At 38.7% G+C, this 14,515-nt stretch overlaps 1 protein-coding gene across 5 annotated transcripts in view; it reads right to left on the reverse strand.

Annotated features, from left to right (window-relative positions):
• LOC102245069 (leukocyte surface antigen CD47-like) overlaps positions 1-14,515 on the reverse strand; it is a 137,518-nt gene that overhangs the window by 2,850 nt on the left and 120,153 nt on the right. For 2 of the 5 annotated variants that reach the window (XM_014534367.1, XM_014534363.1), the window contains 5 exons: positions 12,437-12,544; positions 11,338-11,430; positions 10,268-10,366; positions 8,593-8,685; positions 2,793-2,827 (listed from right to left, as the gene is read on the reverse strand). In XM_014534367.1, coding sequence (XP_014389853.1) covers positions 2,793-2,827; positions 8,593-8,685; positions 10,268-10,366; positions 11,338-11,430; positions 12,437-12,544 — 428 coding nt within the window. The remainder of the gene's footprint in view (positions 1-2,792; positions 2,828-8,592; positions 8,686-10,267; positions 10,367-11,337; positions 11,431-12,436; positions 12,545-14,515) is intronic. The other 3 variants (XM_014534365.1, XM_014534364.1, XM_014534366.1) reach the window with 3 other exon arrangements.

The following is a 14,515-nucleotide window of genomic DNA, read 5'->3' on the forward strand; positions in this document are numbered from 1 at the left end:
AGTTGCCAAATACTTTTCTTATTATTTATTTATTTATTTATTTTAGAGAGAGGGCAGGGAAGAGTTAGTGTTTTGTTTTTAAATAATTTGTTGTTGTTGTTGATGATCCCCAGAGAGAGAAAGACAGGGAATACAGAAAGAGAGAAACTTTGATGAATGAAAAACATCCTCAATTGTCTGCCTCCTACATGCTCCCCACTGGAGATCAGGACCACAACAGGTCTGTGTCCTGACCAGGAATTGAACCAGTGACCTCTTGGTTCCTGGTTTGAAGCTCAATCACTGAGCCACACCAGCCAGACTCTCTCTCCCTCTTTCTAAGTCCTTTCCCTGAAGGTTAGAATCAAGTTCCTTTGTGGAAAAGCAAAGATATTAAGCCCCCATAGCTTAAGTGCAAAAAAATCACCAACACAAGGAACTCTGTCAAGATTATAAAGATTCGTGCCAGATTACCTACGTGTCATATAAAAACCATTTCACAGTAACTGTCACTGCATTTGAAAGTTGTTTGTAAAAAGCAGTAGCTTCTCTTTGCTGTGAGCAGTACGACTGGAGATCTGATGGGTGACACCCTACAGATTTTATATGACTAGTGGTGCAATTTTAACAGAGTGGATTTAAGTTTTATAAATGAACACATGTAAACTTTTATGCTTTGACAGTGTCCCTTTTATTTAAAATGCCATATTTCCAAGAAGCAATTTTATTTCTTTTCAATGTCTGTATTTTAACCAATCTATAATTGTATGTGCTTTTTATACTTAGCATCATTCATCATTCCTTTCAATTCTTTAAATATCAAGAATTAGTAACAAGCCAAGCAAACAATTAGTAAGGTTCCACAATTAAAAATCATTTCTAAATAAACAACTAGGTAGTAATATCATGCCAACTATTCCACAGCTGTCAATATAAATTAATTTTAAGACATTTAATTACAATGCCTTTCTGTGGATCATACCCACAGTCCCCCACAAAGGAAATAGTCAGTTGAGAATATAGATCTAGATTTAGGGAGAAAGAAAGTGAAATGTTTTGGTCTCACTCCAGGGTGAGAGACTATATCTTCCTAAAATTTATAAATCAGAAATTGTAATTAATTGAGGTTCTTCTATACTGGGGGCGCTACAGACTTCATCTTGGCCAATATAAGAAAGCAGTAGTCCCCTCGCCCAGTATCACTTGCTAATGCATGCAACTACTTGGGAGATACAGTGCAGTGCATTTTTCTCAGAGGTGAGAACATTAAAGCAAAAAATTTTTATTTCTTGATTAATATTAAAAATAAAAAGAGAGGTGAAGGTAGAAAAACACACACAAAACACTAGATTTTTACCCAAGGCATAGACAAAACATTCTAACTGTTTTGGGGACCAGTTCAAATTATGATCTGGTAATGGACCAAGAAATATATACAAGTCTTGCCCCTGTGACTACCACAGCCTCGCAGCCCACAGTTCCTTTCAAGGTGCACAAATTCATGCACTGAGCCCCTAGTACTTATATAAAAATAGACTCTATTTCATGTCTTTCATACTAAAATTTACATATGTTAACATATAAACTATATAGTAAATGGTGAATCCTGTAGTCTAAAACCAAAGCAATAAAGGTTAAAAAGGAAAGCTTGCCAAGTCTCACTTAAGAAGTATCTTATTCTCAACATTCTTTTTCTGTACAGAATTTGCTACCCCACCTAGTCCCTCTCAGTTAAAGAAAACCTAACGTCTTGAAAAAATTATTAAAGTCCAAAATAAATAGGAACATAATAAATAATACAGTTAACAAGAGATGAGAGCAAAACAACCATTTGTAAGTCATGCAAATTAGGATTTAATGGCTGGATAATCTCTAATGGAGACACAAGAAAAGCTGCTGTGGGTTTGTGACAATGTAGCTATGGCACCAGTCTTAGAATAAACACCCATGGTAGAGCACCCCTACTCCCGCTTGCCTTTCAGGCATGTCGGTTGAGGCTCATCAGAATTAGCAGCATATGCAATCCCCACTTCCTGCCACACAGGAGTCTCACCTGTGGCATTCCAGGTACAGCTACCATTAAATCCTTTATGGGAAGATGAGTACAATATAGTCCTTTCCAATGTTATTTGCAAAAAAGTAGCTTTTGTGCCTGTCACCATGACGAACCTCTCTTTATAAAGGTGTTCTTTTAATCCCCCTAATTTATTTCTCTCATTTTATCTCCTAAATATGCTCCTTTTCTTGGTATTTTCTCAAATAGCTTAGTAAGATATCCAAGATATAGTGAAAACAGCAGTACAGTTTGGAGGAAGAAAAATGCTTATAAAATGAGGGAAATGAATCATAACTCAGAACAGATATTTTATCCACTATTTACATTTATTTTATAGACTATTTTTTAAAATAACATCATTTTAATATAAATTTATTCCTCATTTTAAGCCTGAAATACTGTTTTGTACATGCACATCAAATAAATACAACAGGTGAGGCAATATATTAGAATCAGCTTTCCTTCAGCAGAGACAATGACCACTATTCTTACACATAAACTTTCCAATACTGGATATGAGAAATCTGCAGTATCACAAGAAATCACTTATTCTATCTTATTGCTACTAAATGACCAAACATAGGTTCTAAAAATAGAATTAGATTCAATTATGCAAAGGTTATAAAATGACTTCTAAGTTTTTTTAATTTAATGTTACACTAAACAGACAGCAAAAGGTTTTAATATCTCAGTAACAATTCCTCAGTTGAAAACATCAAGTTATCAGACTCAATTCATTGAAGAATTTTTAACTTACCGTTTGAGGATGTATAGTATTCTGCTTAGAACCTGCTAAAATTAAAAAATAATAAAATGAATTTAATAAATGAAAGAAATTAAGCCTATACAGTGTTAAATTTTAAAATAAAGTATTCAGAGGTGGTTTCCAAAATGGTGGTGGTGTAAGTGGAAGCTACACTGACACTCTCCAAGGACCAAACTGGAATTTCAACTAAAGTACAGAAAAAACATCTTGAATAATCAACTGAAGTCTAGCTGGAGAGAACACTGATAACCAAGAATGGAAAGTGGAGACCACATAGAGACTGGTAGGAAGTGCAGATGTGTGAAAGGGTGGGCTGGGCTCCCAACAGCTGAAGTTCTGGAGGTGTATCTCAGATGTGGGGGGTTCCCATTGAGTACCCTGGGGTCTAAACCCCAAGCTGGGATCCCCAGCCCAGAGCACCAGAACTGAGAAAAGTGCCCACATAACATCTGGCTGTGAGAAGCAACAAGGTTTCTGTCTGCCAGTGAGAGATGGCTGGAAATGCAGGAACCCCCTTGAAGGGCTAATGCACAAATTTTCATGTGCAGCCACTCACCTTGGGATCTGGCAGAGGGAGGGCAGAATGGACTAGAGCTGTATGAAGAGAATTCAGGATTGTGGGTTCTGGGGTTAGAGTTTGAAAGACAGCAAACACAGTTTCCTGTGATGAGTCATTCCCTCACACTCCAGTGAGCATCTTTCTGGAGCAGACCTTTACCATCCAGGGGAGCAATTGACTTGTTGGAAAACCTCTCATCCCATTTTGTGGTCAATAGCCTGAGGCAAATCAAGACTGATTATCAATCACACTACAGGCAGAGGCAGAATCAAGAATGAGATGGCACTAATAAATAATACAGTGGAAGGAACACACTGCAGATTAGGGAAAGCTGAGGATCAGATCAGTGAATTAGAAGACAAGATGGGAAAAAAATCACTCAATCAGAGAACCAAAAAGAAAAAAAAGACAATTAAAGAACAGGACAGCTTAACAATATTCACATCAGAGGAGTACCAGAAAGTGAAGAAAGTGAGCAAAAGCTAGAGAATGTGTTTAAAGCAATAATGACAGAAAATTACCCAAATCTGGTAAAGAAAAAAGTCACAAAAGTTCAAGAAGCACAGATCATATTAAGCAAAAAAAAACCAAAAAAAACAACCCAAACAGGCCCATGCCCAGACACATCATAATTAAATGGTCAAAAATTAAAGACAAAGAGACAAACTAAAAGGCAGCAAGAGAAAAGCAATTTGTTACCTACAAAGGAGCTCCCATTAGGCTGTCAGTTGATTTTTCATCAGAAACTCTATAGGACAAAAGTGAATGCCATCAAGTATCTAAGGTCATGAAAAGCAAGGATTTGAAATAAAGATTAATATATCCAGCAAGACTATGATTAAAAATAGATGGTGAAATAAAGGGCTTTTCCAACAAAAAAAGGTGAAAGGAGTTTATCACCACAAAACCAGCACTGAAAGAAATGATAAAGGGAATGCTCTAATGAGAAGAAATAGAAAGAAAGACACATAGACATAAGGAATTACAATGGCAATAGATAGGTACCTATCAATAATAACCTTAAATAAAAATGAATCAAATGCTCCAATCAAAAGATATAGGGTAGCTGAATGGATACAAAAACATGATCCAATTATATGCTGTCTACAAGAGACCCACATCAGAACAAAAGACTCACACAGGATGAGAGTGCAGGCATGGAAAAAAATTTTTCATGCAAATAGAAATGAGAAAAAGCTGGGATAGTAAGACTCATGTCTGACAAAATAGACATCAAAATGAAGGCCATCAAAAGACACAGTAAAGGTTGCTACCTAATGCTAAAGGGATAGATCCAGTAAGAGGCTATAACCCTGGTAAACATATATCCACCCAATATAGGAGAACCTAAAAATATAAAAACAAACTTCTGGAGTACTTTAAGGAAGAGATTGACAGTAATAAAAGCAGAGTAGGGGACTTTAACACCCAGATAACTTGACTAAATAGATCTTTCAGACAAAAAAATTAACACAAGAACAGTGACTCTAAATGATACACTGATCACATGGATTTAATTGACATTTATAAAATATTTCTCCCAAGTGGCAGAATATACATTCTTCTTAAGTGCTCAGGGTTCATTCTCAAAGTTATACCATATATTAAGATACAAAACAAGTCTCTACAAGTTTAAGAAGATTTAAAACATATCAAGCATCTTCTCTGATCACAATGGAATGAAATTAAAAGTCAATTACAGTAAAAACATTTAAAAACATTATAACACATGGAGGCTAAATGGAATGTTATTAAAAATCTAGAGGCTCCATGCACAAAATTCATGCAAGAGTAGGCCTTTGAGGCCATGGCTGCCTTGGCCATCATGATTCCAACTGCCTTGCGGCCCCGCCCCCCACCCACTGGTTGTTCCAGAAGGTCGTTCCACTGTCCAGTCTAATTAGCATATCAGCTCTTTATTACATAGGATGAATGGGTTACCAATGAGATCAAGAAAGAAATAAAAAAAATTTCTAAGAACAAATGAAAATGAACTCACAACAACCCCAAATCTCTGGGACACAGCAAAACTAGTACTGAGAGGAAAGTTAATAGCACTACAGGCCTACCTCAAAAAAAAACAAGAAATTTTAATAAGTTATCTAACATTACAACTTAAAGAATTAGAGAACACCAGAAAAACCCAGAATAAGTAAATGGAAAGAAATAATAAAGATTAGAACAGAAATAAATGACATAGAGGCTAAAAAAAACAATTCAAATGATCAGTGAAACCAAGAGCTGGTTCCTTAAAAAAATACACAAGATTGATGATCCATTAACCAGACTTATTAAAAAACAAAAAGAGTGGACCCAAATAAATAAAATCAGAAACAAAAGCACAGGAAGGAACAACTGACACCACAGAAATAAAAAGGATTGTAATAAAATACTCTTAACTATATGTCAACAAGTTGTACAATGTGGATGAAATGGACAAAACCCTAGAAAAAGAAATTTTCCAAAACTGAATCAGGAAGAATCAGAAAACCTGAATAGGCCAATACTAACTGAGAAAATAGAAGCAGTAATAAAAAAACTTCCAACAAACAAAAGTCCTGGTCTGGATGGCTTTACAGTGTAGTTTTACCAAACATTCAAAGAACTTACACCTACCCTCCTCAAAATATCCCAAAAAATCCAGGAGGAAGGAACACTTACAACTTTTTTTTTATGAAGCTAGCATTACCCTAATTCCAAAACCAAATAAAGACAGTACAAAGAAAGAGAATTACAGGCCAATCTCCCTGATGAACATAGATGCTAAAATCCTCAACAAAATATTAGCAAATGGGATCCAGCAATATAGTTAAAAAATCATACACCATGACCAAGTGAGATTTATTCTGGAGATGCAAGGCTGGCATAATATTCACAAACCACTAATGTGATACATTACATTCAGACAAAAATCACATGACCATATGAAAATATGTAGAAAAAGCATTAGACAAAATCAAACACCCATTTTTTAATATATATTTTTAATTTATTTCAAAGCGGGAGAGGAAGCGTGAAACCTAGGCATGTGCAATGACTGGGAATTGAAACATGACCTCCTAGTTCATAGTTTGACACTCAAACACCAAACCATGCCTGGTGGGCGTAACACCCATTTTTTATAAAAACTTTCAGCAAAGTCGGAATAGAGGGATCTCCAGGACCCCTCAGGGGATGTTGGAGAGCTGGTTTTGGCCCGATCCCGAAGGCCAGGCCTAGGGACCACACAGGTGCATGAATTCGTGCACCTGGCCTCTATTTGTTTAATAAGCATTAATTAAAGGGAGACAAAGTATACATAACAGAATTGAACTACATGATCAGTCAGCAAAAGCTAAAGTTCAAAAATAAAGATAAAATTTCTTTGAATGTACTGTGCAAGTCATATGGAAAATTATTTGATTATTTGAATTTATTCAATTCAAAAAGTATTAGAATTGAACAATTCAAGGCTTGTATGAATTTTTAGAAACACAAAGTTTGCCTAAAGCAATGCAGAAAAACTGATGTTTTATTTCATTAATTTGTAACTTGGATTATTTTGATAAATGTTTAAGAGCTTGCTTTACTTCATAAATTTAAAAAAGGTTGTTTAAGGGAGACTAATAAAAATCTGATTGTAGGGAACATCTTTAGGCACTCACTATTCAAAGCACCTATATCTATATATCTATTAAAAATAACTTATGCAGTCTGGCTGCTGTGGCTCAATGGTTGAGCTTCAACCTATGAACCAGAGGTCACAGTTTGATTCCTGGTCAGGGCACATGCCCAGGTTGCAGGCTCAACCCTCAGTGGGGGGCATCCCGGAGGAAGCCTAACAGTGATTCTCATTCATCATTGATATCTCTATCTCTCTGTCTCCCTTCCTCTCTGACATACAAAAGCCTGTCAACTGATACTTGGCAAATTAAGTACAAAGTTTAGAAACAAGTTGACTCCACACTTAGTAATAATTGATTTTAAAAATAACAAAAGCCTAAATTTTAAAACAATGTTTTTATTATAGTATAATGATTTTAAGAAAAAATATTTCAAAGTCAATTATTAGAGGACACTGCTCTTAATTAGCAAAAATGACAGATTTTGAACTTCAATTCTTGTCCATTTCTGGGCATCAAGGCCTATAACCAGTCCAGTCTGCAAGAAGAGCAAGTGAGAAGTAGGTCTCTGTGAACGAGCTCTATCACACCAACAATGGCCAATTAAAAACCCTTTTCTGTTTATTAAAATCAATCCTCAACCAGTTCTTCTTTTCCATAGCATTAAAAGGTTTATGCATTCGAAAACATACAGCCATTTTCTTTTAAACTAGTCTATAATTTAAACTTTTCAATAGCTCATGATTTCTACCTTTTTCATTAGTTACCAATACATTTCCTTGATCCTAAGCTATAAGAACCAACCAAAAGCCTTTCCAAATTATAATATACAAGAGGCCTGGTACACAAAATTCGTGTGTGTGGGGAGGGCAGTCCCTTAGCCCAGCCTGAACCCTCTCATAATCTGAGACCCCTCAAGGGATGTCTGACTGTCCGTTTAGGCCTGATCCTACAGAGATCCTTGTGGGATTGGGCCTAAACCAGCAGTCGAACATCCCTCTCACAATCTGGGACCACTGGTTTCTAACCGCTTACCTGCCTGTTTGCCCCTAACCCTTCTGACTGCCTGTCTGATCATGCCTAACCACTCACCTGCCTGCCTGATCACCCCTAACCAATCTACCTGTCTGATTGCCCCTAACACCTCTGCCTGCCTGCCTGATTGCCCCTAACTGCTCACCTGCCAGTTTGCTTACCCTTAACCCCTCTGCCTGCCTGCCTGATCACCCATAACCACTTGCCTGCCTGCCAGATTGCTCCTAACCATTCTTCTTGCCTGCCTGATCACCTGCAACTGTTCACCTGCTTGTCTGATCGCCCCTAACTGCTCACCTGCCTGTCTGATTGCCCCAACCACTCGCCTGCCTGCCTAACTGCCCCTAACCATTATGCCTGCCTGATTGCCCCTGACTGCTCAGCTGCCTGCCTAATCACCCCTAACCCCTCTGTTTGCCTGCCTGATCACCCCTAACCACCTCTGCCTCGCCCCTATCACCGCAGCTTCGTCCCAAAGGACATCCCAATGATGTCCGGAAAGTCGTTGGCTGTCTGGTCTAATTAGCATATTACCCTTTTATTATTATAGACTTGGAATTCTTGGCATAGACTAACAAAAACAAAGCTGACTTACCAACAAATATCATATAAACTAATCCAAGTAATGCCCCTAAGGTTGTAATACCCAAGCCTGAAATCAGAAGAGAACCATGCACTGGGATGCACTCTGCAAAAACAAATAAAATTTTATCTTAGAAATTCACATGAAATAACTGAACTTCTTAAAAGAATCAATAACAGAAATAACATTAAGTTTTAGGAAGAGTAATTATTTTTCTCATTTTCAAGAAACAAAAATTACTTCCCGGCCTTTGTAGCTCAGTAGTTGAGCATCAACTTATGAACCAAGAATTCATAGTTCAATTCCTGATCAGGGCAAAGCCTGGTTTGTAGGCTTGATCCCTAGTTGGGGGCATGCAAGAGGCAGCCAATCAGTGATTGTTCCTCATCATTTTTTTTATCTTTCTCCCCGTCTACCTTTCTCTCTGGAATCAATAAAAATATATTTTTTTAAAAAGAAACAAAAATTACCTACATTTGTATACCCATTATTAACTCAGTGCAATGATTCCAAATTCCTTTCCCTGTACGGAAAGAAGAGCCGTTGCTTGCATGGCATGTACCTTATCAAGTCTAGACTAAAGGGAAATAGTCTGTGAAGCCTAAACCTCCACCCAAATGGTTCTTTTAAAAGCTCATCCACGAATACAGGTGTGGCAGTTTGGCCACTAAACAATCAGCCAATGTGGAAAGCACTGACCTCAGTAGGGGAAAAATGAGTGAAAAAATGAAAAGCTCACAACACTAAATGCTGGCATGAATGTAGAGCAACAGAAATGTTCATTCATTGCTGGTGGGAATGCAAAATGGTGCAGCCACTTTGGAAGACAGTTTGGTAATTTGTTACAAAATTGATATATTCTTAACATACAATCTAGCAATTGCACTCCTTAGTGTTTTCCCAAATGAAGTTGAAAAAGTATGTCCATACAAAACGTGCACTTCTATATTGTGTGTCTAGATCTGCAATTTGATAACAAATCAATACCTTCCCCTGTGCAGAAAGCAACCAAAATATCCTTCAATAGGTGAATGGATAAACAAACTATTGTCCATTCACACAACTGAATATTATTCAGTGCTAAAAAGTAAATAAGTTATCAAGCCACCCAAAGACATGGAGGAACCTTAAATGCACACTACTAAGGGAAAGTAGCCAATTTGAAAAAGCTAGATACTGTATGATTTCAAGTATAAGACACTTTGGAAAATGCAAAACTATTGAGGCAGTGAAATGATCGGGTGGTTGCCAGTGTTTCAGAATAGGGAGGATGAATAGACAGAGCACAGAGGGTTTTGGGGGCAGGTAAACTTTTCTATATGATATTCTATGACTATGGTCCATGTCATTATACATTTATCAAAATCATAGACCATACAACACCAAGACTGAACCCTTATATAAACGATGGACTTTGGGTGATAATGTTGGGCCAATGTTGGTTCAACAGACTGTAACAAATGTACTACTTGGTGGGAGATGTTGATAGAGGAGGAGGCTGTGAGTAGATGGGGTAGAGGGGGATTCTGTATTTTCCACTCCATTTTGCTGTGAACCTAAAATGCTCTAACAAATAAAGACTATGTATTTAAAACAGAGTAAGAAAGACAAAAGGAAAGAGAAAAAGCTCTAAGAGAAATTACTGGTAGGAAGACTAATTGGGTCTAGAATAGATTGTGACCCTCACCTGAGACACAGAAGCTTAGTCCGACCACAGAGATCAAAAGGCCCAGCACCTGAACGATCAATAAGATGACGCTGATGGGGAGCTTCCTTTTAGCTGGAGCTTCAGGGGGAAAAAAAGCATGTTGCACATGTTTAAGAAGCAATCACTTCCACTTGTATTTCATACAGTCAAGGTCAGTATCCTAGGACCGAAGACTGACTCGGTCAGGTGGTGGCTGCTTTCCCAGTGACCTAAGCCATCTCTCTCCACTCCAGGAGTCAGCTCCACATTCACACCCTCAGCAGCCTTTCATTTCTGCAGGGAGCTGAGCTGCATTGGCAGTTTTTACCCCAAATCTTAGAACAATGCTGCTTTTACCACACGTGGGTATTTCACAATAGGAGTGGCTATTAGCAGGGCCTCATCACATGCACACAAAATCACTCTGATGGAGAACCACTGTGCAAGCATAACCCCTAATTGTGATTTTAGAACAAATTAATACCACCTTAATATATAACAACCCAGAGATAGGCTCTCATACCAAGAGTTAAATGTGCAAATGGAAAAAATAGATTCTTTAATAATAAAAATATTTAGTGATTTAACCCAAAAATAGAGTGAAAAATGTTACCAATTATAGGTTGGATAATCATAACGTATAACTTGTAAAACTCAGTGTTAATATTTGCAATAACTCTTTATGATTTACAACCCTATTTTGTATAACTAGTTTTTTAAAGAGAGTTTTCACAACAGAATATAATGAGAATGTTTAATATCTACTCCTAATTTCAAAAACTGAAATAAGAATATGAAGATCATCGTTAAGAAATTAAATAGTATAATTTAAAAAAATCCATTGGCTGGCATTAAATATATCTCTGAAAGTCACTTTTTATAAAATAACTATGTTAAAACCTAATATAACATTAAAATTAATCCATATGGGTGGAAATTTTCACTAAGAATAGCTAGGGAGACAAATCAACTTTTATTGTATTATAAAAAAATGCAAGAATTATTTTAATAAAAAATGATGCTTTTTAAATGAAAAAGGACACAATCATGCTGAAACAACAAATACTTACCTATCAAAAACATAGAGATCTGAAGTAATATTAGTATTACTGTAGAAGCTACAATTAAACCAAGTCCACTGGCCCTCTTTGTTGAATATTCACCTGTTGATAAATAAAATTAACGTTTAAAATATTTTCCTACATACTTTCTACTCTGGGGGAAATTAAAGTACTTAATTTATTAAATGTATTCATCTCAATACTACTCTTATAAACTGCAAATGTTTAAAAATAAATGCTTCCCCTAAAACCTCACACAAAATAAGTGACAATTTTTTTTTATTTAAGACCAAACTGAAGACATCTAAATGTCAACATCTAAGTCTCAACAAGTCAAAACCTTCAATCGGCTTTTTCTCCTTCTTAACTACCTTGGAGTCTCTTAGCAATTTCTTCATGTACTATATTCAATCTGTCCCAAAGTCAAAATAGCTATTCTTTGTAGCTGTCTTCTTAATTCATCTCTTTCCTCACCACACCCTAACTAACTTCAGCTGCAAAGAGAACTGCCAAATTTCTGTTCCTAAACATTATACCCATATTGTATTTTGTTAATAAAAGGTAGGCTTTCTACATCTACACTTCGAGTCCCAGCCTATCCCTGCTGTTCTTTCCATGTGCTGCATACCCTTATTCCCAAATCCCATTCCCATCCCCCAAAGGCAAATGCAGTTTCAGATTGATTTGTTTCCCATGTTCATTCCCACTTCCATGTCTTGCCTGATGAAGTTTGCCTTTGGAATGGTTAAATGGTGGCTCCAAACATAAGCCTACCTCCTAATTCCCGGAAGCTGTGAACGTTAATTTATAGAGCCAAAGCGGACCATTACATTATATGAATTAGTTTAGGTTCTTGAAAGAAGGAACTTATCCTAGATTAATGAGGTGGGGCCTAAATTCAATGATAAGTGTCTTTGGAAGAGAGATGCACAGGAGTTTTAAGAGTGGAATTGGAGTTATGCTGCCACAAGCCAAGGAGTTGCAGGTTGCCAGCAAACACCAGAAAATGGAAGAAGCAAGGAATGGATTCTCCCCTAGAGTTCCACCCCGCCACAATGTTCTCAACGTTATCAACCATGACTTCCCTCATAGTAACTGCAAATCTTACCTGGGATGAAGAAAACGGCTCCAACAATGACTAATATACTGAGAACTAGTCCAGCCACAGATAAAATGATGATTTTCTCCTTTGTAATATTGGAATTATATTTAAGTGCTTAAAAGAAAAAACACACACAAAGAATTCCATGAACTCAATCTCAAGAATTAAAGCCATTTCTGTAACTTAAAAAGTAAAGAGACAAACTGATAACTTCCTATAATTGAATAACCTTTGAGGAATAACTCAGTTGTATAATGTGCAGCCACCTCAAATCTTTTTCATAAGTCCATCAATGACTAAATAGTGTCACAGCCGTATAAATATGGATGCTGAATTTACGGATGATGCTTTTATTATCTTACAATTTAAAGATGAAGTCATATACACCATGCTTTCTCAATTGGGCCATTACTAACATTAGGGCCAGATAAATCTTTATGGTGGAAGGGGGCTGCTCTGCACATTTAGAAGGTTTAGTAGCATCCCTGCCTCCCTCCAAACTGCATGCCAGTAACAGCCCCAGTTGTATCAATTGTGAAATGTCCCCTGAGGAGTAAAACTGCCTCAGCCTTACAACTGATATAGATAATGCTGATGGGAAATAACTGGCTAATTGGTAATACTGAGAAAAAGAGAACTTTGTCCCACCTTACATAAAATGATAAACATCTGGAAATCTAGATATTTTATTTTGAAAAACTAGAATAAAATTGGACTAATCACACCCTCTTGATATCTTGAAGGAAGAGAATGCTTAAATTGTTAATATATTATATATTAGTTGAACAATTAGGCCTGGTGCATGAATTCATGCACAGGTGGGGTCCCTCGGCCTGCGTGGTGAGCAGGGCCAGATGTGGCTGGAGGCCAGGGGGAGCGACCATGGGATGTTGGCCAGCCAGCCCTATTAGGGCTGATCTGGCTGGCCGGCCAGCGGGACAGACTGCGGGAGATTGGCCAGCCTTGAGAGGTTGCCTGTGGGAGTACACCAGGGGCAGCGCCTGCAATTGAGCATCTGCTCCCTGGTCATCAATGCGTATCATCTGGAATGGTCAATTGGTCTTTCAGTCCTTTGGTCACATAGGCTTTTATATATATAGACTAGAGGCTCGAGCACAAAATTTGTGCAGGGAGGGGTTCCCCCTCAGCCCAGCCTGCACCCTCTCCAATCCAGGACCCCTCGGGGAATGTCCAACAGTCGGTTTAGACCCGATCCCCAGGCTGTCGGACATCTCTGTCACAATCCAGGACTGCTGGCTCCTAACTGTTCACCTGCCTGCCTGCCTGATCGCCCTAACTGGCCCCCCTGCCATCCTGATCACCCCTGACCATCTCTGCCTGCCAACCTGATCACCTCTAACTGGCCCCCCTGCTGGCCTGGTTGCCCCCAACTTCCCCTCCCCACCGGCCTGATTGCCCCTAACTGCCACCGCCAGCAGCATGGTCCCTGACAACCCCTGCCAACCTGGTCTCCCCCAATAGCCCCCCTCTGACAGCCTGGTCACCCCCTAACTGCTCCCTCTGCCAGCCTGCTTGCCCAAAACTGCCCCTGCTGCCGGCCTGGTTGCCCCTCACTGCCCCCCTGATGGCCTGGTTGCCCCTCACTGTCCCCCCTGCTGGCCTCGTTGCCCCATGCAGCCTGCTATTTAGTCATTTGGTCACCCCTCACTGCCCCCCTACCAGCCAGGTAGCCCCATACAGCCTGCTGTTCAGTCATTTGGTCATCCCTCACTAACACCCCCACTGGCCTGTTCACCCCACGCAGCTTGCTGCTCAGTCATTTGGTTGTCCAACACTAACCCCCATGCCAGCCTTGTCGCCCCACTCAGCCTGTTTGGTCGTCTGTTAGGTTGTTTCAGATGTGACAGCCCCTGGCTCTTTATCCTATATAATAAAAGGCTAATATGCAAATTGACCAAACTGCAGAATGACCAGTCGCTATGACATGCACTGACCACCAGGGGGCAGACGCTCAAAGCAGGAGTTGCCCCCTGGTGGTCAGTGTGCTCACATAGGGGGAGTGCTGCTCAGCCAGAAGCTGGGCTCACAGCTGGCAAGTGCAGCAGTGGTGGTGGGAGCCTCTTC

The sequence above is a fragment of the Myotis brandtii genome, unplaced genomic scaffold (genome assembly GCF_000412655.1).
Source record: "Myotis brandtii unplaced genomic scaffold, ASM41265v1 scaffold1292, whole genome shotgun sequence".
Taxonomy (NCBI): Eukaryota; Metazoa; Chordata; class Mammalia; order Chiroptera; family Vespertilionidae; genus Myotis; species Myotis brandtii.